The sequence below is a fragment of the Manacus candei genome, unplaced genomic scaffold, assembly GCF_025592945.1.
Source record: "Manacus candei isolate 608988 ecotype Guabito, Panama unplaced genomic scaffold, ASM2559294v1 h1tg000095l, whole genome shotgun sequence".
Lineage (NCBI taxonomy): Eukaryota > Metazoa > Chordata > Aves > Passeriformes > Pipridae > Manacus > Manacus candei.
The window spans coordinates 2,183,446-2,209,711 of NW_026138143.1; the positions used below are offsets into that span (position 1 = coordinate 2,183,446).

Sequence of the window (26,266 nt, forward strand, 5' to 3'; positions counted from 1 at the left end):
CATTTGAAAAAGTTGACCTATCAAGGTTTACTCTCCTCATGGAAGGAACGCTGAGACCAAGTTTTTGAAACTATTAGCTCCAGTAAGAAAAGTCTTATCTCAGTCCCTCAGAATGTGTTATCTAAAGCATTCAAATGAAAGACATTCTTTCCTCCTAGAGGGATGAGGAAAACTTTCCCAGAAAGACCCGAACAGACACAGTCTTCAGTACACATGAAGAGCAGGCAGTGAACATATCCTCCAACACTCAGTCTTAGCAAGCTATGCTACAGAGGTGCACAAATGAAATTTGACCATACAAAAGTAGGAAAGCTTAGAAGTGGAAGCAAGGTGAATGAAACACTTGAATGAAAGCATCCAGTGGGATAGATCACATGAGGGAAGCTGTCCTATGTTATATAGCCTACATGAGCATAGCACAAAAAGATAAAAAAAAAAAAATGTAATTTATCCTCCCGAGTTTGTGAAATGTGTTTGTCACCCTTCAAAAATCACCTTCCTTATAAATTTAAAACCCTCTTTTCAATACTTTGTCTGAAGCATTTTACAACAAGCTAATACACACATACAAAAAACCCTCAATAATATTAATAATAATAATAATAATAATAATAATAATAATAATGTCACAAAATAAATTAAGAACCTCCTGTCCTTACAAGAACAGGAACTACTATGTCATCAAAATTCAAAGTGATGTTCCATCAATCATCTGCCTTATCTGTCTTCTGGATTGTATACTTTTGGGTGTGACTACTAAAGCATCCCAAGAACACACAAGGCCTTTTGAAACTTTAAAGTACAGTTTATGAGGACAAATACCTTGAGAAAAAATTTTCCCAAGCGGTATCTGAATCAAGGGTCATTATCTCAAAGCCAAGCTCTGCACTGTTAAGAAGTGTGAACAAGCCATAGGAAAATATAAGGCAATGGGAGAGCTGGTACTTCCTAACATTTTCCCTGTGTCTGCAAAAGCAAGTTTGATGTGAGACAAGAGCCCTGGAATTAATTTCTGGGAAACAACTTTCTCTGCAGCAGCTGTCAAGAAGTGCAACACGAATGAGAAACAGGTGCAAATGTAATGCTGTTCCTGGGAATCCCACAAGCCACCACATGGAAACTCAAATGGTTAAAGGTTTCAACTTAAAGGGTGTCTAGCACAAAATACAAGAACTAACCAATGAAAGAAAGAAGAAAATGCCAACACCAAAACTTGTGTCTTCCTAAGCTCTTGACTGTACTAAGGAAAAGAAGTAAGAAAGCTCACTATGACAAATCCACAGTTCTCCATCCAGTCCTCCAACACAGGGAGGTCAGGCAGCTCCTCTAGTACAGACTGCTCCTACATAGGAGTAATGCATGAAGAGTAAACAAGGGCAGACTTGCTGCCCTGCTCTCAATCAGAGATGTCCATCCACCAGGAGAGGTGACAGGAACAGAAAGAGAGTTCTAGAATTTGAAGTTTTTTCTTTAAAAATTAAACTGGCACCTGACTTTTTGTAATGTATTCACACACTCAAATAGGAAGAAACAAAAAAAATAACCTCAAGCCAATGTCAGTGATCTACAACATGAGGTTTATCTTTCAGCATGTTTTATCTGTGGTAACAAAGTGAGGAGGATTAGGTTTGTGGATTCTCTTTTCCTTCAAATGCCTATTTCCAGACAGGTATTTATATATTTATGCACTTGCATAAAGAATCAAGCTCCAATTCTAATCAGTTCATAACATTTTATTTTACAGAGTCTAGATGTCAGTGAAAATTATTTTTTCTACAGTGCAATGCATAACAATAGACAGACCACTGCAACAGAAGTTTTATAACGTATTCTGCAGAAAATACTGTGTACATCAGAAAAAGAAAAAGGAAATAAAAAATTCAGGATGCCTTAAGTAAGCATTCCTCTTAAATAAAAAACCATATCCAGCAGCAGTTTCAAAAGAGTGGGAGGCGTTAGGGGAAGCATAAACAGTCATTTTGTCTGTCATAATGTAAAAGCAGCCAAAAGCAGGGCCTGAATGAGATAACTCCTTTTTTTATTTTTGCACAGCGACTCTAAAGTTAAGGCAGTAACTGCCATGACCCAATCAAGTTCATCAGAAGCCAAAAAAGCAATGTCAGGGACTCAAAAGCTGTTAGAAGGCAACACCCTCCCTCTCTTCTGAACCTAAAAACAGAGCTATAGGTTGTAAGGCAACAATCCTTCAACTCCTTACTGACCACCTTAATGGCTACTTTGGCCTGAACCACGGAGGAGAGCTGATACACAAAGCTCCCTCACCATCCAACACTCTCCACAGCATTAGGCTTCTGTTCATTTCAACTAAGGCAGCAGCCAGCTCCATTTTCCAAAGACACTTCAATGTCTGGGAGATGCAGCAGTATCAAACTGACCTGATTCTCAAAAAAATAGAGGATTCTCTGGATGTAGTTTCATACAGTCTTTTATACAGACTTTCCCATTTCAGAGGCAAGAGTTGGTTTTTTCCATTTTGTTTAATGAACTTCAGGTTTTAATCTACAAATATATACCAAACAGCTACTCCTGAAATAACCATCAAGTTCCCCATGACAGGTTTGAATTTTAGCACTAGGAACACCACTGGAACTGCAAGCATTTAAGTAACTGCATACACTAAGCTTCCAATTTACATGTAAAAATTCAGTCATTAAGATACTTGTCTGTCTATTAATGCTCATTTAACTTAATTTAAATTGATTCATTAATCAAATAATTCATTAGATGAAAAATGGAATTCTGCTAGAGAGATGACAGGCAGTTCTTTGAAACTTATCTTTTCAATTAAACAGCCTCAGTTTTTTAACCATTCATAGTAACCATCAGTCCCCAAAAGTAGACAATTCCTATTGTGTTACAATGGATAGTATGATGGATTTGTAAGAAAACATGTTGGGCATCATTACCAACTGAATATAACATACTCAAAACTCACTATCACTAAAGGTACTGTGGTTTTATATAGGTTTTGGGGGGGTGTTATCTGACATATCTGACAACTGTTATTATCAGTTGAATTGAATTTTGTGTTTATAGGCAGTTTTTTATTGCGTGAGAGGATGTCAGAACAACAATCAAAAAAAAATGGGTTTCAAGCTTTTATGAAGAAATTTTGAAAACTATTTAAAACCACGTGAATCTGCAGAGAAATTCAGGAGGCATTTAGCTGCCTTCTAAAAAGAAACCTAGTCACTGTTCAACAGACACGAGCAGCTTTCTTAATAAGAATAAACACAGGAGTAATGCCATATATTCTACTCCAGAACACTGACTCATCATCAACTCGAGGACACATCAACTACTTTAAATACAAGCCTAATAGGTAAAATAGTTACATGTAGGTCTTGCTAACAAAATATGGGATATACCTTAGGGAGCTCTCCCAACACTCTCCTCTAGGCAATACTTCTTTTTCTTCTATCATTTTTTCAAAAGACAGTGACAAGTAATTAGCTTCTACTGGCACAGAACAGTGAGAGAGCAGTATCTCTGTCTTCATGCTATGCCACTTCTCTTAGTTTCCCCCCTCACATCACTTAACAGGTCATAATTTCTCTGAAGTAAAAATCTAAATAATACATAAAATAACTTGCATACTTGCTGAAATCACTCTGAATCCAGCAAACCCTAATTGCGACTAGGTGATCCCTTTAACTATGTGGTCAGAGACTGAAACTACAAATAATACTACTGGCCTGTGTCTTCCAAAAACACATCCTAGACAAAGCATGCAAGAAAATTTAAGTCTAATGTATAGCTTAATTTGTGCAATATTACTTCTTAAGTGCTTTTAACGGCTACAACTCTTTTTCTGGTAATTCAGAATGTCCTAATAGGCAAGTCTTTGTAACTAAAAACCACCTAGGACTGCTCCCCACCATAACAGGATGACATGAGCAGAAAAAACAATCCATCCAACAGTAAAGGTTACAATTCTTACAGTTCCAAGAAATTGAACAGTGAGCATTACTGAGAGGAGAAATGAAGTCTATGAAAAGAAAGTATTTTTTAAAACCCAATCAAAACTCAGTATTTTTAATCATAAGAAATCCCATAAAGAACTGAATCGTGATAGAGAAGGAAGAGCAGTTCTTGAACAGGAGCACATACATTATCCATAGGTGTCTGCACACTAAGAAGTCATCCAGGCAACCTCCATGCAGCTGCCCACAAAAACTGGCCCACCTCTTCATGGGAAGAATGTTTGCTAAGGCAGAAATAAGACAGAAGTAGGATAAAATCCAGAGAAGCTGAATATAAAATCAGGAGTATTCTCATCAAGAGAGATGAATCACCTTGTTCCCTGAACTGGCAAGTTCTCAAAGTTATTTTTAATTAAAAAATAAATAAATAACCAAACCCCACAAAGAACAACCCCCCCCATCAAAAACACACACCACCGTCAACCTGCCGAGCTCACAATCCCAAATACTAACAGAAGGGTCCTCATTTCTATTCAGCTGAAGGCCTTATTTGTAACTTCCAGCAACGACACTGCACTTTCAACACTTCACCTGGGAAGTACTGCCTTAAAATACACTTAATAGATGAAACGTGTGGTTACCTGAGAGAGAATGTGCCTTCCATACAGGCTAGGCCTCAAAACTATCAAATGCAACTGCTCTGTTTCTCCAGACTCTCAAAACACTAACCCTGTCCAAAACCTTGAACTAAAATGTCTCCCGGTGCCTCCAAAACAGTCTCTCTTTCCCATCCTAAACAGTCACTCGGAAATCCACACACTTCGCCCATAAGTGAAATAAAATTTACTCATTTCAAACAAGTACAATTTTATCTTACCTTCGAAAAAGCACACCCAAACGTTACTTAAACACTTAAATTGGTTAAAATACAAGCATACTACTATCCTATTAACTACGTTTACCTGATCGAGAAAGAACATTTTTAAACGCCGGAGAAAACGGCTAGTGTTTATTATAAATAAGAATTATATTTGTCCAGTATAAGATGACAATCTTTCGGAACGTGGGTTGCGGTTACATCTCCCAGGGACAGCGAAGTGTCATTTTTACGGCAGAGATTACACAAATAAAAGGAAAAGCTCCCCCCCATTCCAGGCAGCCGCCCGCCCGCCCGCCAGCCCTTTCCAAGCGGCCACCTGCCAGGAGAAAAGGGAGGGCAGGGCGGGAGCCCCTCCGATACGTGCCCGCTCCTCGGGAAGAGCCTCTGGGAGCCAGAGCAATAAAAAAAGCGGGGGAAGTAGCGTGGGAAGCCGCGGCTCGTTCCCGCGCTCGCTGCCCGAGGCACGGGCAGGGCCGGGCCGGGTGGCCCGGGGAGCCCGGTCGGGACGCGGCCCTGCCGCCGGGGATAGGTTACAGGAAGGAGTTACCTCATGCTGTAGGCACCGGCTCCCAGCTCCTGCCCGATGCCCGAGAGGCTGGCGTCGAAGTCGTGCACCAGCCCGGACTCGATCACCTCGTCCATCTTCAGCACCCACGCCATGTTCCGCCGGCCCCGCCGCGCTCCCGCCGCGGGAGGGGCCGGACGGGGCGGGGCCGCTCGGCACCGGGGCCGCCGGGGAGGGGCGCCGGGAGGGCGAGGGGCTGGAGAAGACGCAGGGAGAGGAGGGGGGAAAGCACGTGCGGGACGGGAGGAGGGGATGGGGCCACTCCGCGCTCAGCCCCGGGGGGGCCCTTTCCTCGCGGCGCGACCAGGCCGCGGGGTCGCTCTCAGCATCCTGCGCCCGCCCGGCCGCCGCGGGGCGCTGGGGACCGGGCGGCCGCCGCCTCCTCCTCCCCCTCCTTCGACCGGGCACTGCCCAGAGCCACCGCTTCTGCCGCCGCCCGAGCTCCGACCCAGCCCAGCGGCGCCTCCCGCCGCATCATTCGCAGGGGGGAGGCTGCGGCGGGAGCAGCAGCAGCGCCGCGGGCACCCGCCGGGGAGGAGCCGCCGCCGCGGGAGGTCCCGGCCGCCCCGGGGGCCGCGCCCGCCGCTCCGGCGCGTCCGCAGCGCCGCTGCCGCCGCTCACGACAACATGGCGGCGGCGCCCGCCCCCGAGCGCTGGCCGGGGCGGTGCCTCCCCGCTCCCGCCGCCGACCATTGGCTGGGCAACGCCGCGGGGCCCAATGAGAGGCGGGAGCGGAGGGGAGAGGGGGAAGCGCAGCCAATGAGGGGGCACTTCCTCACGCCAGGTGACGTCAGCGGGTGCCAGGCGCTGGTGATCCCCGCCCCCGCCCCGCGGCATGGCGGGAGCGCGCGCCCCGGAAGCGGCGGCGGCCGGAGGCGGAGGGGGCAGGAGGCGGGAAGTGGCGGCAGGTCCCGCCTGCCCGCCGGGAATGGCGGGGTGTGCCCCGCGCCTACTCCGTCACGGTCGTGCCTCAAAGGGCCCGCTTCTCTCCCCCGCCTCCGGGGATGTAAAAGCTCTGAGCAGCCTGGTCCAGTGGAAAGTGTCCCAGCCCATGGCAGGGGGGCTGGAACAAGATGAGCTTTAAGGTCCCTTCCCAACTTAAACCGTTCCGTGGTTCATTTTTCCACAGAACGCTGAGGAGCCTGCCCCCTAAAAAAACCCGAAACCCCGCAGAATCATAGACTATGCTGAGTTGGCAGGGACCCACAGAGATGACAGAATGAATAAGGTTGGAAGGGACCACAGTGGGTCCAACCTCCCTGCTCTAGCAGGGTCATCCTGGAGCACATTGCACAGGATTGTGTCCAGATGGTTCTTGAATATCTCCAGTGAGGGAGACTCCACAACCTCTCTGGTTGTGACTGTTCCAGTGCTTGGTCACCTGCACAGTAAAGAAATTCTTCCTCATGTTCAGGTGGAACTTCCTGGGCATCAGTTTCTGCCTGTTGCCTCTCATCCTATTGCTTGGCACCACCGAGAAGAGCCTAGTACCAAACTCTTGACACCCTCCCTTCAGATACTTACAGACATTGATAAGATTCCCCTCTCAGTCATCTCGAGGCTAAACAGGCCCATCTCTCTCATCCTGTCCTTGTAAGAGAGATGCTCCAGTCCCCCAATCATCTTTGTTGCCCTCTGCTGGACCCACTCCAGGACCTCCAAGTCTTACTTGCACTGAGGAGTCCAGAACTGGACACAACACTCCAGATGTGGCCTCGTGAGGGCTGAGTAGTCCAACTCCTGGCCCTGCGCAGGACACTCCACGAGTCACACCATGTGCCTGAGAGCATTGTCCAAATGCTTCTTGAACTCTGTCAGGCTTGGTGCTGTGACCACTTCCCTGGGGAGCCTCTTGCAGCACCCAACCACCCTCTGGTTGAAGAACATTTTGCTAATATCCAACCTAAACCTCCCCTGACACAACTTCAGGCAATTCCCTTGGGCACTGTCGCAGAGAAGAGATCAGTGCCTGCCCCTCTGCTTCCTGTCATAGGGAAGCTGTAAACTGGCTATGAGATCTCCCCTATGAAGGATTACCCTGTTGCAGTCTAAATGACCAGTCAGTACTGCGAGAACATCAATAAAAAGACAAAGCAGTACCTGTGAGGCAGAAAAATATTTATGCTTTATATATAGTATACAACCTAAAGCAATACACACACTACTTAATTTGAGGGGGGAAAACTCTAAAACCTCAGCATCCTGGATTCAATCTCCAGCTTGTTAAAACAAAGGTGTTCACAGAGGTGAAGGCTCACTTGGCACCTGCAGGCAGGGCTACCTCATAAATTACCAAAGCCCAGATAAGCATGGGCTCAGGTCAGAGCCCTCTTATCACTAATTGCTAGAAGGGAGCAGCTGTAAATGGACCTGTGACAGGCACAGATGGCTGTCACCCTCTTCAGATGAAATGCACCCACCTATGGTGGGGTGGAAAGCACAGAACCACAGTACCAAGCAAAGAAAATTCTTTCATTTCCTCTGTTTCTGTCTGGCCTTTGATTTGTTTCTCAGCCCATTTTATAGCAACTTAAGTCAATTTTGTAGGTTTTTAGCTGCATTAAGACCAGCATTTAACAGACCAAACTGAGTTTGATATAGGTATATTCAAGTAGCATCAAATTTTTCTTTCTGGGATATGAATTTATAAATTGTAAAAATTACTAAAGTTGATTGATTTTATGCTGTTATTAGAATTGATTATTCTATACTCTCCAAGGAAAGGTCCCAAGAGGCAGCTAAGCTTTTGATAAATAATTTTTACTGATCATAATGGCCTGGCAGTTGGAAAAACTAGGAGGGATGCAAGTAAGAGCTGGAACTGCCAGTGATTTAGATTATAATCCTAATTCTGATCCCTCTTGTCATCAAATAGGGTAAGTAACCCATGACTGATGTAAAGAAGGGTTCTCGAAAACCCATCATGCATTAATAATTCAGAGGATTATAATCTCATAAAATTAAATAATTTTATGAGATGTTTCATTAAAATGATAGATCCAGAGAGCAAACTACAGAAAAGTACTGAGACTGTAAAACATATTTTGATCATGCTTTAAGTACAATTGCACAAGTTTTGCAAAAGATAAAGTCAGGAAGGCCCTAAGTTCATTAATGATTAACAAAATACTAGCTGTTGTTCAAAATGTGCATATGACATCCTCAAAGATAAAGAGAATCACACAGACCATGATTTATGATCTTTAAAGGCAATTTGTTAAGTTAAAACACAACTGCCAGCCTCTCCAAAAAAAGGTACTGGTATTTTTTGCTGCTGTAATTGCTGTAAGAATTCTCTGCCTGTCTGGGGACAGATGAATAGTTCATCTGCATATAAGGGGAAGCTTTAAAAAGGGAAATTTATGAAGAGGGCATGGGCTCATGGACAAGTCATTAGCATAGGTACTAGCTACCACGTTACAGCTATTAGTGAGAAGAACTGAAATCACCACAGGCAAAATTCCTCTTTTAAGCCTGACAAGAATACCTTGAATTCCTTAATTTACTATTAGGATGGAAGCACTTCTGAAGGTGGCAACAACCCAAATGATGGCGTTAATTAATTCCATTGACTATTATGAGATGTTTATGGTCCACTTAATAAATCAGTAGGCATTATTCAGCATACAACAGGAGTCGCTACCAAGTTAGCTAAAACTCCTGTCACTGAAGGATTAGAGTTTTAGTTGAGAACTCAGACTTTGTGTGGACCTAAAGTGGACTTCATAATAAGGTAGCAGAAATAGCACTAAAACCCACTTTTGTAAATTGTACAAAAGAAGGTGGTGGTTTGCAGGAAACTAAAAGTAATGCACTTTCTACTTCTGACAGTCAGATAAGTTAAGACAGGATCCAAGACCAGAGAATCCACATACAGATTGATTTATGCATAGCAAAACTGGTTTATCTGCTTACTAGACTTGCATTAACATAGCTATATAGCAGTTACAAGATCATAAATTGGTGAGAACTTTATACTGGGAATTGGTTTTTTTCTGACATAAATTCCAGCCTCTCCTAAGGGTATCTTGAGTGGATACAGTGAGACCCATCCTCTTGCAGTTCAGTCTTAAAAAGTTGGGTGTAGCTTGTCCATGATAAACAGACTTAGCATTTCTGAAGATGTTATCTTTAGGTATTTTTAGGACACAAAGTGTCCTTTTTCTGTTAAAATATGAATATTAAAGTGAAGACATTTTTTCTTTTATCTGAAAAGCTACATGCTATGCACATTTGGTAGATTTTTTTATGCATTTTTCCCTAATAAAATTCATATTCTGTAACATAGAGAATATAAGCCCCATGCAGAGTCCCACAAGTTAGGTACCTGCACCAGTTTTGAGATTGCAGATTTTTTGCCTAAATTGTTAAATATTTACTTATTGGTACGGCTGAGAGCAGAGACTGTGGGACAGAGAAGACTCCATATGCTTTCTAGAATGATACAGCTTTCCTCCTGGTTCTCTCCCAAGCTTTGGTGACATGACAGATGTCTAAAGATTTCTATGTGCCCGGTGTAATTGTCTAAAACGGGGGTTAAGAATTTTGAGATTTCAAATTGCTTCTCTAACACTCTGAGCAGGCCAAATCCACAGGTCTAACCTGTCAGAGGTGACATTCCCTGTGGCCCTGCTGCTCCATTTCTGCAGATCCACTAACAGGAATTGGAGACATGATCTAACAGAGAGCAAGTGCGGGCAGCGGGAGCCTCATTTTGCAGACATATCTGCATAAAGGTGTTCCAAGTGTAGTTCTGCTGGGATGTGGGGATCCTAGGACACTCCTTTCTCCATATGCTCATCACTAATGCTGGCTGGCATCCTCCCCTGAGTCAAATGCTTCTTCTGTATAAACCTTACTGACGTCAGGATGTCGGACTGACGCGTGGTGCTTCGCTGAGGGTAAAGCACTAAGGACAGAGCCAAGCAACTTGACGATTATGACCAGACTGAAGCCTTGTGCCTGAGCTGGTTTGTGCTCTTCCTGCTCAAAACAGTTGGCCTCAAAGGGCAATCTTGTGAGCTCCTGTACACAGCCTATCTACACTGATAGAAGTATCCCCCCTATACTGTATTTCAATACCAAAACACAGATGCAGGCTGCCTCCAAAACTAAAGGAAGGTGCTCAAAAGCGTGTGGGAAGAGCATCCTCAGAGGGACTCAAATGGCACATTTTTAGATAAGGGTGGGAAAACAGAAGCAATGAAGAAAGACAAGGACATGGTGAAAAACAGGCCCTGAGAGAGAACAAGGCCCTGAGGAAAGCTAGGAAGGGACACATCTCCCTGAGGCTGAACAGAGGGAAGACTGGAGGTGTGAGTGGACATCCTCACTTTCCCTGGTGGTTTGGTTCCTTTTGCCCTGGGAACTGTGCATGTCACTTGCAAACAGGATTGCATCAGGGAACTTGAGCACCTGTCCCTCATTTCTGGTTTATTGCTTGAGTCAATAGAAACAGCATTGTGTTTGCTATGTATTTGTGTTAGCCAATCTAAATTTCAACTGGCCTTTGTACTGAGGTGGATTGATTTTATAAAATGCCACTGCAGTTTCATTAGTTTCACACTTTGGAACCCTCAATTCCTTTGGGGTTTGCTTGTTTGTTTGTTTGTTTTAAAATCTAAAACTTAATACGTTTCTAATAAAAACATGCTACTCAACAGTTCAACAAGAGCAGAAGTAATGCTGTGATACAACAGTGTGCAACTACCAACACAGAAAGAGCCATGTCAAAATAAATGATTACACACTATCATGTTTACATACATTATTTTTAGCCAAAAAGTAATAAGCTAAAGTTTAATAAAAAGAGTAGACCACACTATAAATTCAAACTCAGTTAACGTCAAGATTATCAGGAATCTATGAGCCTAGCTTTTGTCAAAGCATAATCATTTTTAATTATAAGAAAAATTTGAATATAGTAGACAAAAAATATTTTAGTCACGAAGAGGTACATTAGGTTCATAGCTCACAGGAATATGCTGATGCAATAACCTGTACATTGCATCAGAATTTCAATGCAAAGCATTTATTTAGGCAGTGTGCCTGGACTGATATAACAAGCAGCCCATAGTCCTGGTCCTGCAGATCAGTTGAGCTTCAGCAAATAATCAAAGTAGATGTGAAACATCAAGGTATTTCTAAGTCTGTATTACTTCATATAAACAGATTTTATCTAAAGACTGCAAATGTAATTAGAAAAAGAAACAAAAAAATACCACATCTGTATCATATTAAGCAGCAAAACATTCCTATCACTGTTAGTAGCACACGTGGTGTCATGGCTTGTGAAAATTGTAGAGCTGTAGTAAAGTAAATCTCCACTATGTTGACTGTACTGCACAAATTATTTTCAAATCACCAGCTCTATTTGAAGGCTTGAACTTGTGAATTAGCAAAGACCATACAGTCTGCATTCTTGTTATTATTATTATTATGATTATAATTATTATGATTATAATTATAATTATTATTATGATTAAAAGTCATGCCCATTCTTCTCTTACCGCAAGTAGCTGTTGTTACTGGTGGGATACTGGTGATGGTGATAATGTTCGGGCTGGCTGTGCCAGAAAAGCATCTTGGGATGAGATGGAGTGTTGTGCTCAGCCAGGAGATGGTCACTGCAGTGACGGGAGAGTGGAAAGAGAAAACAAATACACGCATTCAGATTAAAGTTGCAGCTGGGTTCCTCTCAGACCTTTATGTTGAGCTGCTGCCAGCAATTTTGCCAATGTCCCTCTCTCCAAAAGAGGCAGGTAGCTGATGTCTTGGCTGGTCCCCACATACTCTGCTGCTCCCAAACCTGCTGCATTGCTGGCTGCTGCCCAGCTACAAGGCTTTGTTACTACCTGATGTGACATCAGGTGCACCTCAGATCTCCCCACCATCCCTGTTTCCCTCCTCCCCTCTGTCCACACTGAGTGTCACTGAGCAAACTGTGTGTCACACAGCCAGGAGAAAGGGCAACTTCATAGCACTTCTGCCTCAGAGAGGCACAGAGCTTCCTCTTCACACAGTCCACTCAGAGAACTTACACACTATAACCTACATAGGCACAACTGACTGCAGAGAAAAAGAAAAATGGTGGAACAGACAATGACCTTTAAGGTGAGCAGGATGCCTTAGCAGTGTATCCTTTTTGCCTGTTCATTCCATTCAAATAGGAGGCTACTACAGAATATAACTTTATACCTTATTGTCATGAACAATGAATAAAATAAAAATCCCAACAATGAAAACACTGTCAAATTGCAGGAAAAATATTGACTCCAACACCCACCCAATACTACCCTCACACCCTCACTTTAGGGAAAAATCACATTCAGATGCAAAACAGCTGCTTGGCACACATATCTCAGTGCCATTTGTTTGCTGGGTTTTGCAGGCAAGATTGTAATATCAATTTTAAAACACATAAAATAGCACTGGTTGATCCTGCAAAGGCCTTGACACTCAGAAATAAGAGGGGGCACACATCCAAAATCCTCATCTGAAAACAGTTACCTGCAGAGGGCAGCCATTCTGCTTGAAATAGGAAGGACTACGAGTAAATAGTAGTAGTTCAGTGGTGGCTTTGTTACTTTTGTTTTTTTTTAAATACTAGTTCACACTATAAAAAGATACTTCTAAAAGGTATTACAATATTGTGGCAACACCCAGGCTATGAAAATTAGAGCATCAAAGAGCAAGGTTTTGGGAAACAAAAAGGAATTATTTCATATTAAAGTGATAGTAATATGCAGCAATCAGAAAAAACTTCAAATACACATTACTTGTGATGCCGTTCACAAAAGCAGATAAGAACTGGGACTGCTGCCTTAGTGATTCTAAGAGACTATTTTCTTCCAAGAAGTACATAGGTACCTCAAGGAGGGCTTAACACAGATCAGCTCCTGTACACAAACTGGTCTTTGCTCAAGCAAGGATGAGAGCTGGACAAGCCTTTTCAAGGTTAGTTTTTCCACTCAAGTGTATATATGTAACTGCATACTCATAATAAGCACCCTCCTAGCAGATATAAGGGGCTGCATGTGTCCCAGTGACCACTGTTGTAATTTCTTAATAATTTTTGATTTTGGTGACTGTAGAAAAAGAACACATATCCTGCTCACTGGTTTACTCCATTTACTGGCAAATCATAAAATAGGATCACTCTGTCTTTAGCCCTAGATTTAGGCAAAGGAGTTAAATGTGTATGGTGCATTGTATTTGGAAGACCCGTTTCCCTTTGCACTGATTATTCTCATGGAAAGGACTACACATCTCACAAATCACTTTCACAGTCTTCCCTTGGGGTTGATATGAGCTTCCCACATAGAGGTTAGGCATCTGTTTTCTTCTGTGACTTGTATTTCTATTGAATGGAAGGAGTAATACCACAGATTCCTCTTCACTTAAAGAGCTTTCAGTCTCTTACCACAGAATGGCTCCCACCTCTCTACATATCCCACACAGCTGATGTGGCTTTAAATCATCTGACTACTCCCCAAAAGTAGTCTGTTCCTTTTGACAGATCCTGGTTTGTCAAACAGCAGCTGGGAACACTGCAGTTTTAATGAGTCTCTTTTTTTTCTTTCCTTTTTTTTTTTTTTTTTGAGAAGTCCAGGAGAGAACTTGGGAGCAAAAGCAATCGAGACTCCCATTTTTTCACCTTGAGAACAGTAGACTTCGTTACTAGCCCTTTCAGAATTAGTGTTGATGTTTTTTAAATAGCACAAACACAATGTATCAGTCGTAGATTTGTTCCTACATCACGACAGACAACTTGCTTTCATTGAAAATGACCACCCAGGGGAGCACAGCCAGATTCAGCTACTGGCCTGGGTTCACCCTAGATATTTTGAGTGTGGATAGTGAGCGAGAGCTGTGAGGCCTCAGTGCTTTAGTTCTCTGATTTCAGTCCTTGGTCATTAGCTTGCCCAGGTGTTAACAGAGCTTTGACACTACCATCCACAGTTGGAGGCCGTAATAAAATACAGGAGCATCACAGCAAACATGGGGTGTTTATCAGTAGGGGAGGGTGAAATAATGGCAACTATTCTGACCTGAGTTTCTAAGTGCCTGCTTGTTATAAAAGGCAGAAGTCCCAAGGCCCGTGTTACAGGTGCCCCTCATGGTATGCAAATTATTTCCTACTTGAGAGACCGTGGCCACAAAAACTGCTGCTACAAACCATCCTATCCCACTGCACCCACTGGTGGTATAAGGAAAGCAAAGCACAACCAAATCTTGTGGATTTCCATGCAAAAGCACTGTGAAAGAGGAAATTTTGCTTGTCTTTTCCTCCCTCTGGGGTTTGATAAAACACTTATCATTCATAGTTGCTTTAAGTTCCTTGTATGGAAAATTAAATAGACAGAATATGTAGAAAAAAATGTTATTATTCAAACTGAAATTAAATACTACCAAAAAAAAAATCAAAATCCAGTGTTTCTTTTCTTTCTCCTCTTCAGTTTTGTGTTTTGACTGATGTTTGTTGCAAACAGTATATGGATAAAACTTCAAGTCCAGTAGAACTTAGTTTTTTAAATTAGGATAAACTTCCCAGGTTATATTTAATCCTGGTATTTTGCCTTGTGAAACACTGTATATTCCCCACACCCACACCTGCTGCCCTTGACTAACCTCCAGACATAAAGGTATGTGGTTACACGGTCCTTCAAGTTTGGGGACAAATAAGGTGAGTTTTTTACCTCGTACTGTTTATTGTTAAGGGGCTATTTTTTTTTCTTGCTTTATGATCTACCCAATAAGTTCACAGATCTCAGCACAGGAGCACTGTATATACAAACAACAAGACATTATTTATTTAAAACATTTCATGCTCTAAGGCTTGTGTATGGCATGCAAAGTCCAACATGAAATTTAAGGTGGGGAGGCTCATGTTTTGCCTAATGGGTGGATCTGCGCTGAAGTTAAGTACTTTAGCATATGGTGCCTGAAAACTTTATTGGACTTTTTTCCATGAGCCACATCCAAAATTATGAGGTCTCCTAAGGCATCATTCAGCTTGCTAATCTTTTTTATAGTGATCAGACTCCCCACAGTTTTTCTGATTGCCCTTCTGAGAAGTACAACAACCTGAAATATTAGTGTATATACAGAATGTCATCTTTGCTCTTTGAACAAGTGAAAACTGTTCTACAGACAATGCATGGAAAAACTAATCAGGTACTGATTCACAGACACTGTGAATTCAGTATATATTCTGAAAATTTTATTTAATGGAAGTTTTGACTTTTAGTTGTGCTTAAAATAGCAGATCAGTTTAAAATCAAAAGAAAGTTTTATATTTATCCAGAAGCAATCCCTGTATACTTTATTCCCAAAACAGATTATAGAGAAGAAAGTATTGTTATTTTGATGCATCCTGTTTAGTTTTTGGACTCTTTTTGGTTGTGTAACAGTTGTTACCCAGTACAGGGTAGCTTTGGAATGAAAACAGCTGTCAAATCAGACACCAGTGACTCTGCTCAACTAGATCACTGTGGAACAGTGAGGTATTCAAGTCTAGATGATATTGCCTGCTTGCATGGGCTATGAATCCATTATACATCTATGTGAAAGGTGCTGACACACATTTCTAGCCCCTCTTACTGTTTGAACACACAACCTCACTGTCTCTCCTTTATACCTTGTTAGTGTGACTGTATTCACTATAGTGAACTTAAAATCACTGATGAGTAACAATCACAAGCAAGAATAACTTCTGCATGTGATCCATTGCTGCACTGACTTGCAGTTCTCCACACATCTCCTGACATGTTAAGGGCTGATCCAGCCCAGTTCTTTTGCTATGTCTGGTCATCTGAGGGTGGCAGAAGTACGTGGTCACTGCTGATAAACAGCCTGTGAACAGCACTGCCCTGTGTCTGTGTAGTGCAATTAAGGATAAGCAGCAATGCCTGCATGTTCTCCATGTCCACCTGCCACCTTTAATCTGGACTGTTGGATGGTTTTAGATGTCATAGTCTGGGCCTGCTGAACACTGAAGCACTGCAAGAACTGCTCACTTACCAGTTCTCCCTCTGTGATACAGCAGGCCTGCCAACAAAAGGAAAGGGGAAATGGAAACACTCACAAAGAGCACTTTTAGTAGACCTCCTAAATTGCAGTAGAAATCTTAGTGTGCACTGGCACTGGCACTGGCAGCACAGGGACAAGGTAACATGTCACAGGGCATCTGACCAGAATGGTACTCTGCTTGATACATAACAGTGCTGAGGACACTAAATGATTCAACAGCCCCTTCTGGTCACTTTGGTGAAACAGGTATGTAGCAGACTCTGTGCTTGGACTTGCTTCAGTGTCTCCTTGATATGGGGCACTCGAAGAAGTAACTTTATATGTAAAAGAGAAATATGAATTGCTTCCAATGCTCAAGTGTCAGATTACAACAAACATAGGTTTGGCTTGTTCTGAAGAATGCAGGGCACGATCCTTTCCTCACGGGGTCTATCTCCTTTTAAAGAAGTCTCCATTACAGAGCGTTCCTGGTCTGTGGTTTATTTCTCCATAATCATATTCCTCACACTACCTACTTCTGCATCTCAGGATGCTGGAAGGTGTTGAGATATGAACTGAGGAATAAATGTCTTAGTGACTTCACATCTTACAAGACGGAGAATCGCAAATATTACCTGTGCTTTCTTCTGCTGCCTTTTAGGAACACTAAGGCCTATAAAGAAACCTATCATATGGAGATCATTTGCAGGCACAGAGATTTAGACAGCATCACTGACCAGAGACAATTTTGATTTAACACATCACATACCCAAGTCAAAACTTAAATTAGCACATTTTTATGGCTGTGGAAAATGGTGGAGTCTGGTGTGGTTTTTTATTTTGGTTTTGGGGTTTTTTTGGTTTTTTTGGCAACTAAGAAGTCTGTAAAGGTGGACAAGTTCAAGTAGTTGTTAGTCTGGTATTCTGTGCTTTCTGTGAACATACTTGATAGCCTAAAAATCAGTGTTTGGACTCCCAGAGTGCTGCAGCCATGTAGGCTTCCCGCATGTTGTAACACAGAAAAGAGCACTCAGTTCCTTCTCATTCCTAATGGACTGAGTCCCTTTTACCTGAGGCTCTGAGGCAGCTTTGGTACCCTGCCAGGTCTAACATTTTCTATCATTAGGCTGTCTTGGCTTTGTGGACAAAATCCTCCTACATCACTATTTTCATCTTAATTCCCAAAGCAGAAAGTGCGATGATGTGTATTCCAAGAAAACCCCCTTCCTAAAAACACTATCAATTACACAGGGGTTTTAAGGTTTTTAAGAACAATAGCTGCAAGTTAACAGGGGCTTAAAATTAGGTATATTACACCATGTCTTTCTTCTCATACTTTCTAACAAACCTGCGTTTTCCACTTCCTAACAGGGCAAAAATGTTCTTATATGGCTCAAGAAGCAGTGGCTTCTGAGAAAAGGCAGCCTCTGATGATACCAACTCTTACTTCAAGTAAGCTTTTAAAAAGTTTAAGACTTATATCTTAACAAATTTAGATTTCCCCTCTTATACAGGCTATATAAATAGTAATGCATGAAAATTCCTCAGAGGAAACAGATAATTTTGTCTTGGTAAAATAGTTCAACTGATTAGCTGGCCAACATGGCCACAGCTGTAATCTGGAAGATCAAAAACCGCATCAAACAGCTCAGAAATTCTTTATATAAGATGCAGCCATCTACAATGACATTGAGCTATGGTGTAAAAGTGTTTTATCTGCATCAGTTTAAGTTATGCTGAAAGGACACAAAGTAACAGGCCGGAAATTACTATTTTTCCAGATTAAAGGCATTTTGCAGTTGCCTACCACTAGTTACATTTCAAATGCGTTATTTCAGACTAGCATATAGATTAATTAAGCATTTTAAAACATGCTAATCTGCAATTTTAAATGAAACGCACATCCAGCTCCCCTACAGGCTTGCACTTGACCTGTTTATCTACACTGAAATCAACAGTTCGTCTTCTCTGGTATTTTGACATGAGCTACATGTGCTCAGGTTAAACAAACTGTGCTAGGTTTTTTTTTTGTATTCTCTTTCTTCCCCCCACAATACAGGCAGACCCTCAAAGCCCAGGACAGATGTTCATTCATTTTGCCAGCATCTCTGTGAGCCCAGGGTGCTGCTGGAGGACCAGAGATTGTTCCCCAATCTGATTTGTGAGGAATAGAGTAGGGGAGCTCCCACAAAGTACTTTGTTGGCTCTGCCAGGGGCAGAGATGAATAGATGGTGAGGGAATACCTAAACCAGTCCAGCTGACTTTTGAGAATGTCTGTCTACTGCATAACTTAAATCTACAGCTTGCTTTTACTGCTACAGATCTTTCTTGGACAGACGGGCACTACTTTTGAATCTAGCCTGACATATAGTTCCAAGAACCATCTCCAGTCCTGGTTGTAGTATGAGTTGACAGAGGTCCAAAGATGAGCATTGGTGGGCAATATCATGATCTAGGAAAGAAAGGACACTGAAAAAGAAAACTTGTAAAAATGTTGATGTCCAAGATCAAGTTTAGTTACCTTTCTAACTCTTGTCTGATATCCCTGTAACTGGATATCAGTTACATGAAGGTATGTTCCTTTTTCCACTGAAGAAATATTTTCCATGCTTCATTATCTGTAATTTTAAAAATCTTACTCCCTCAAAATATCCCCACTAGGAACATTTTTATCTACCTAAAATACATCAAGAGTTACAGAATTTTTATATTCAATAGAAATCACATTCAAAACTGCTTGCAAAACACCATTTTCCAAGTTTTCAAGAATTACTGTTAAGCAGCAGTTTACAGAGTTTCAATTCTGTCCCTTCAGTAGAGAAATTCTTAGTAAATACACTTATTATCCTAAAATTTTATCAGCAAAGGAAGACACTTCTTCAGCTGGCATAATCCAAGCTGCACAGCTCGGGAACCCTGAGGTCTTAAAATATACTTAAGCATACAAATGTATATGCAATATAGAAAAAGAGTAAATGAAGTTTTTTACCTGCCTGACTAGCATAATTAGTTCCTCAAACTTCCCACATTACTGAAAATCTTCCTTGTTTTAACAAAAAAGAAGGTGGAACACATACATAAATTATGAAGCAAATCTTCAAAGTATGTGCTTTTAACGATTTGAAAAGCTTAATTGGGAAATGTAAGGAGGAAAATTTAAGACGTTTTCTTCAGTGAATGTAGTATGAATATTGACTTTCATCTTACCTGGAAGTAGACTGGAACTACAAATCTGTTTACTGTTTTAATTGGGAGAAAGTACTAGTTGTCATTCTTTAGATAATCCTGCAGTTCCCAAACGGCCTATTCATCCTCATCATATTTATGTTTATTGTGTTCTGTGTGTTTGCTGAATCCCAACCTGACACAGCCAGTGGAACCATTCTCACCAGCTACCACAGGGAGTAACTGCAGAGTAATTCAACATATTTATTCCCCAAGATTATTTTCGCTTTTCTGATTGTTTGAAAAGGGACAATGTCATATGCACAATTTGAATTCCTCTGCTGAAAATTAAAACCATGAGCAGTTTGGGCCTGCATTCTCAATAGAATTTTTACATGGGTAGGTTTGTGAATTTACTTAAATGTTTAAGCATTCATAGAAACTACTAAGAATATGTAAGTATTTCAGGATACAAATGTTTGTTCTTTTTGCTCTGGGACTCAGACCGCAAATAATAAACACAACTCAATCTGTTCCAACCTTTATCTTCAAAAACAAACAAGCAAGCCAACTCAGGAAAATTTACATCATCAGCTCTCCTTTCAATTTACATTTATTATCCCAACTTCCTTGCTTCAGCTGAACATAATGTGTTACTCAAAATTCTTTAAAGCAAATGACATCAAAGTCTGAGACATCCAAGATATGCATTTCTTATCCTGATTCTGCATGTAGCTTTCCTTCTCCTTCTTGTTTTAAGCCCAAACTCAACCTTTAAGATTTACATTTTGGTATCCAAATGACTGCAATGACCTATCCTGACAGGATATTAGAGAGAACATACAGAACCCCTTTCTGAAAGAACAGCAACTTATATCTGTCCTAGTTTTTCCCAGATCTTTATGCTAATCCATTAGAGAAACCACCTCCAGCAGGAACATAAGGCATGACTAATCACTGCTTGAATTTAACTGAGCTAATGTCTATTTATAATATAGGAAATGAAGGCAAAAGCAATGCAGTGAATCTGATAACTGGCTGCCGTGGAAATAATTTTCTTTCCAAATTCTTACATGCTGATGGCTTCATGTAATATAAACAGATTCTACCTGTTTACAAAGATAGCAACCCCATCTTCGTTGGAAACAGAACTAGTCATATCATGAGTAAAATATTAATTTAAATATATTGCATTCAGATTTTTAATAAATGGGATATCTCCATTTAAAGATGGCTTAAAAGCAAAACTAATGAAAAAACTTTTAGGTAAATATCTTTCTCCCCCCCACCTGGAGCAAAATTTTTCAGTCATACAGGACCATTTCTTTCTTACCAACTTTTGTTTACACATAAAAAAACTAGGTTCCATCCAGAATATATATTGTATGTTTCAATAACTTATATTTTCAGTATGAAATAGCATCTTCAAAAAGATGACAAATAAAGTCATCTTGCAATGATCCTCTGAAAAGAAATATTACCTACAGAAAATGCAGGAATAACATACAGGAAGGACTATTAAGCTTAGAATTTGTGCAATTTTTTTAAGTGACCTTTTGTATAATCAAAATGTAACAACTACAGGATTGTAGACTGAAAAATATTTTTTAAATATTAAAAAAATAAAATGCAAATGATGTATAATGTGCAAACAAATGAAATAATAAACAAGAAACCTGCCTAGATGAAAGAAACTGTGTTCATAAAGACTCTATTCAATTTTTAAAAAATTTGTCTAGCACACCTATATTCACAGCATGTTCTCAAATGCCAAGTCAGATTTAGTAACAAGAGTATATAAAGAAACATCATTTGGACACACAAAACATGAAGATTAAGATAATTTTTTTTTAAAACCAATGTTGTATCAATCACATTTATAATTTTTCTTATAGCATGTGATCAAATAAAGCAGAAAACCAGAATGTATACATTGCTAATCTTTTAAGTAATGTTATGTACATTTTATTGCCAGTATATGCACAATGGTAAGCATAGAACTATAAATACACAATGTAATTAAACAGTAGAAAACAACAAGGATGTTACACGTAACAAAGGAAAGAAAGAGGAGATACTATTTTCTTGATGTAGCTGCTAAAAAGGGCTAGCAATGTGTTATGACAGTCTTGGTTTTAAGTCTTTACATATATTTCTACAACTTTTCCTCCAAATAAATCTCTGTAATGGCATTGCTTCTTTAATAACCACATCTTAGCTCTTTCTATTGCATTCACTTCAAACTAAAGTAAAAACAACCTTTCATGTAACTACAAGCATCTGACTTAATTTTTTTATTCAGTTTTGTTTTTCAGGGTTCCTAGCAAGTAAAGTGTGTAAGTAGTTTCTTATGATATTTGGCTGCAATGTTGAAGAGCAGAGTTCGGAATACACATTAAGTGATAATTTGGAAAACAAAAATAAAGAAGATTTTTTTTTCTGTAGATAGTTTTTCTACTGGGTGCTATATGCAGCAGCTCAGTCAAAAATTAGTCACCCTGAAGAGGTAGAGAGAATTTTAGCCTAGCATAGATCATCATCCTTGGCACCACAATTTTCTCTCTTATCAGGATACACTTCCTACAACTAGACAACATCACAATCAAAGGGAAGAAAGTCAGGGAAAAAAAAGGTCCACCATTCCTGGGAAGGGCACTGTTTCATCCCATTTCTCAGTTAAATCAGCTTGCTGCTTATATCAAAAACATGAAAATAAAAAAAGAAAAAAAAAAGAAAAAGACAACATTTAGGGACACAGTTACTTATCTTTGTTCTCTTTCCATTATCAACTTCATAAATACAAAGAACCATTATTCACAATATACTAACTCTTTTTCAAAAATGGAAAAACAAACCCTTGAAACATTTCCACACCTTAATCCAGATGGGTCTTGAGGATGCTATTCAAGAAAACCATGCAAATAATTTGGTGCAGCTTTTCCTACTCATCCAAAATATATATTCTTCTTTAAATTAAAAGGTGGCAAGATCCATAGCATTTGTGACTATTCCCCCACCTCCCCCCATTTAAATTCAATGCAGAAAATCTTGGTGCTTTTAGGAAGGTAAGGAATAAATAGTTTTCTGCACTGTTGTCATAAAATCCCATGTGAGTTACAATACAAGACTACTTGTTCCAGCAATTAGGTTGAGAGGAAACATTCTAGTGATAAAGATAAGTACATACTGAGCATGCTTGGGCAGAGCACTCCATTCTGAAGCATCCTGCTTGAAGAACGAAAGGTGACAAGGATGGTTCACGTCCATCAAGTGACCATTAACTCTGCTGCTCGATAGCAGAGTGCCACGCTATCACCAGGTCGGCAATGCTGCCCTGGCAGGGCTGTCTTCCACATTAAGAGGTACTGGTTGTACCAGTCCTCTGCTGCGCACACTAAATTCTTATTTATGCAACAAACATACAACCAATGAACAATATCACTTTTACAGAACTGGATCAATGCAGCTTTCTTTTTATAGGCGTATTTCTCAATCTCCAGAATATCCCAAACAAGCTGTAAATAAGATGATGAACCACCAACACAGTGAACGAGTCTCACTGCAGTTCAGACTAGTTCAGCCTTGTTTCACATCACTTCTTGTTTCTAGCGAAGGACATGATATTCAAAGGAAACAGCAATAAAAAAGTAATGTTATCTGCAGCTGAGTAAAGCAACAGAATTTATATTTTAACTTCTGAAGCTTAAAGCATACTTTTTTAATTAGCATTAAAAAAAATCTTTTTTTAATACAGTAACACTGGCAAAAGTTAATGGGAAGACACAGAGGATTATGAACAGGGTAACTGATGGATAAGATTATTTTAAAATTTTATTCTGCTTTGATCAACTGATGTTAATACTGTTTTTCCTTGGATTTGGAATAATTCTATTGCAACAGTCACATGCAGGCTGAGGACAGCCATTGGTTAAAGAAAAAAAAAAAAAAACAAAAACAAAAAAAAGGGGGGGGAAAAAATAAACCCAAGAAAAAAGTTCCAGAAGTTGTATGTAAGGATTTTCCTTTCACTGAAGAGGGCCTTGCCCTTGCTTTAGGAGACCTGGGTAACTCTTGTCAGCTTCATTAGCTTTGTCCAGACATATCTGCTGCTGTATCTCCTGCTCCAGAGCCTGTTTGTGCACGTTTGATGTAAAGGTTCAATAATTTCATCTGCAAATTTAAGACAAATTCACTTTGTTTAGTATTTTCAAACTGTACAGACAGACTACAGGAATGCTACATTAATCCATTTTCTTTTCCCCCCAAAAAATTATATTTTACACAGCTGATTCAAAGGGAACATACTTGCCAATGAAAACATCAAACACAAGCAAAATTTGTCACAAAGAAAGTGCTCAAGTTTCTTCAAGGATGTAAAGAAGAGTATTATCTAAGGTAGTGAGATTAAGATAGATGGAATAATTTCCTCAAATTACAATGCTGTTCTAAATATGATTATGTTGATTTTTTCTTTTAAATTAATATTACGGTTTAAGCCTCTAGTCAGAGTTGTTGATGCTGGTACTTACTAACACTTCCAATATTGCCTAGAATCACTTTAAATACAATCATTGCCAGAGAGTATTTTTAAGATACAACAGTCTTTACAGATACAGAAAATTAATTGTCCCGCTTTATTCCCAAGGACAAAGAAATTCACAATTAACAGTTTACATGCAAAAAACTGCATGTAAGAGATGTCAATAAAATCATAAATACCCTGAAACAAAAAGGACCACAGACTGATTACTATTATTTCAAATTAGAGGTACTGAAAGGACTGATGAAAGTAAAATAACAAGGAGGAAGGATAAATAAAACTTCTGTATCTAACATCTACATATTACATTCCTTGTTTTCCAATCAGAACTAGCATAAAAAACAAGACAAGAAACATTGATAGGAAAAGCCATACTGAGTATAGCCATTATCCCTACTACCTGCATACAAGTAACAAAACACATTAAAAAGCAGTAAGAAATATAGCTTAGTAATTATCTTGATGCTAAAGTTTGTACTCTTGCATAAATAAATACATACAGACTTTCAGTTTTCCATATTTTATGGTGAAGTTATATTAATGCTCAGAGGGTTTCAGCAGCCCTGATATTCTCCTTCAAGTACATAATTGATTGAAACTTTCTGGCAATAGCAACCAAAATGCAAATGCATACATGCAATTATGAACCCAGATTTCTTTAAATGGTATCTTTTACTTACTTTACTGCCAGTGAGTTGACTGAGATGTGGTTTTAGTTCATCACCAATTACTGCATGAATGGCTACAAGGCAGAAAACACATGCCTTACGAACGCTGCTCTCTGAATTATCATAACCCTAGAAAGCAATAAAATTAACATTAATACCTTATCAGTTAATGATTAAAAGCCTCAGAAAGCTATTTACTTATTTACTGTAATAAATACATCGAAGTGTACAGTAAATTAATGCTAGTGTAGCCCAATAAAGCATTCCAACAACAAAACAAACACTGCTGATACAGAGCATGCAGTTAAAAAGTAGGCTGCTTATTAATCACCATCGATAATCACTTTCCAGGCTGAATTTAAAACCCACACAATCCTGTTCATAAGTTACACTGAAAACAGAGCTGCTGTCATGCAATAGGGGAGTATGTTAAGAGAACTGTTCTAGATTATACAGATATTTACTTAAAGCAGAAGACCACTCACAGTTTAGAGCTTCCTAACTCTGAAAGAAGAACTCTCATAACAGCTAAAGATTCTTTTATTAACACTCATCTCTTTCTTTAATGATTTTTGTTTCTTTTGCCACTTTGCTAGCATCCCATGCCTGGCTGTCTCACTCAGACTCCCTTCTCAGGGGGTCTCTTCTCTGCCTCTACCTTCCTGCAGACAGATGTATGGATCACACCCATTAAAGGCAGACATCTGCAGAATTCAGCTGTCAACTCTGAAAAGTCTTTATCCATCAGAGGGAATATTTTGGCTCTTGATAAGGTAGGAAAGAATTTATTTTTAAAGACAAAGGAAGAGAAACCTCTGATATTCTTCTTGTTTTATTTAACTATCCCCAAACAACTGCTTCTTTCCTCTCGCCTCCCCCAAACCCCAAGTGATAAAACCCAACATTACACACAAATACAACATGGAGAATTTCAGACCAAATTATATAACCTGGAAAAAGGTACAAACAATAAAAATTATTTTGTAACTAAAAGTATCTACCAAGCTTAACTATAACCAGTGCTTTATATCCCACTGATATTTCCTTTGAGTACTAATCACAGTTATAATTTAGCTACTTGCTAATCAAAGAATTTGTTCCCACTATATGAGTTATTTTGGGTTAAGGCAGCCATCAACAATCAGACACATGAAATCCTTGATGAGAACCAAGTGATACTATTTGCAAAAAGTCTTTGCAATTCTTAGGTATACACGGGTTTTTTTTCTGGTTTGTCTGTTTTCCTCTCTTTTCTTCTTTCTTCTCTCCTTACCTGTATTAGACCTGGCACAATCTCTGGTAGAAGCTGAGTAAGGGTTTCTTTAGATACTCTTTCTATAACTTTTGTCTGCATTTTGATTGCAGCCAGATTAATGGGGTAATCTGCAGTTTGGATAATTGGACAGAGAACTTTGATGCACTGATCTGGGCTAATGGAAGTGGCCAGCATGGAAGCAGCTTCTTCAGCAGATCTCACCACCTATTGAAAGAAT

General features: G+C 40.0%; 2 protein-coding genes across 56 annotated transcripts in view; both read right to left on the bottom strand.

Annotated features, from left to right (window-relative positions):
- Positions 1 to 22,900, bottom strand: part of UBP1 (upstream binding protein 1) — a 52,475-nt gene extending 29,575 nt beyond the window's left edge. For 4 of the 6 annotated variants that reach the window (XM_051768514.1, XM_051768510.1, XM_051768511.1 and 1 more), the window contains exons 1-2: positions 22,753 to 22,900; positions 11,899 to 12,015 (exon numbers count right to left, since the gene is read on the bottom strand). In XM_051768514.1, the coding sequence (XP_051624474.1) occupies positions 11,899 to 12,015; positions 22,753 to 22,832 (197 nt within the window). In that variant the 5' untranslated portion in view covers positions 22,833 to 22,900. Of the gene's footprint in view, positions 1 to 5,371; positions 5,955 to 11,898; positions 12,016 to 22,752 lie in introns of those variants that run through there. The other 2 variants (XM_051768512.1, XM_051768515.1) reach the window with 2 other exon arrangements.
- Positions 20,094 to 26,266, bottom strand: part of CLASP2 (cytoplasmic linker associated protein 2) — a 145,094-nt gene continuing 138,921 nt past the window's right edge. For all 50 annotated transcript variants that reach the window (XM_051768488.1, XM_051768489.1, XM_051768468.1 and 47 more), the window contains 3 exons: positions 26,047 to 26,253; positions 24,786 to 24,902; positions 20,094 to 23,735 (listed from right to left, as the gene is read on the bottom strand). In XM_051768488.1, coding sequence (XP_051624448.1) covers positions 23,649 to 23,735; positions 24,786 to 24,902; positions 26,047 to 26,253 — 411 coding nt within the window. In that variant the 3' untranslated portion in view covers positions 20,094 to 23,648. The remainder of the gene's footprint in view (positions 23,736 to 24,785; positions 24,903 to 26,046; positions 26,254 to 26,266) is intronic.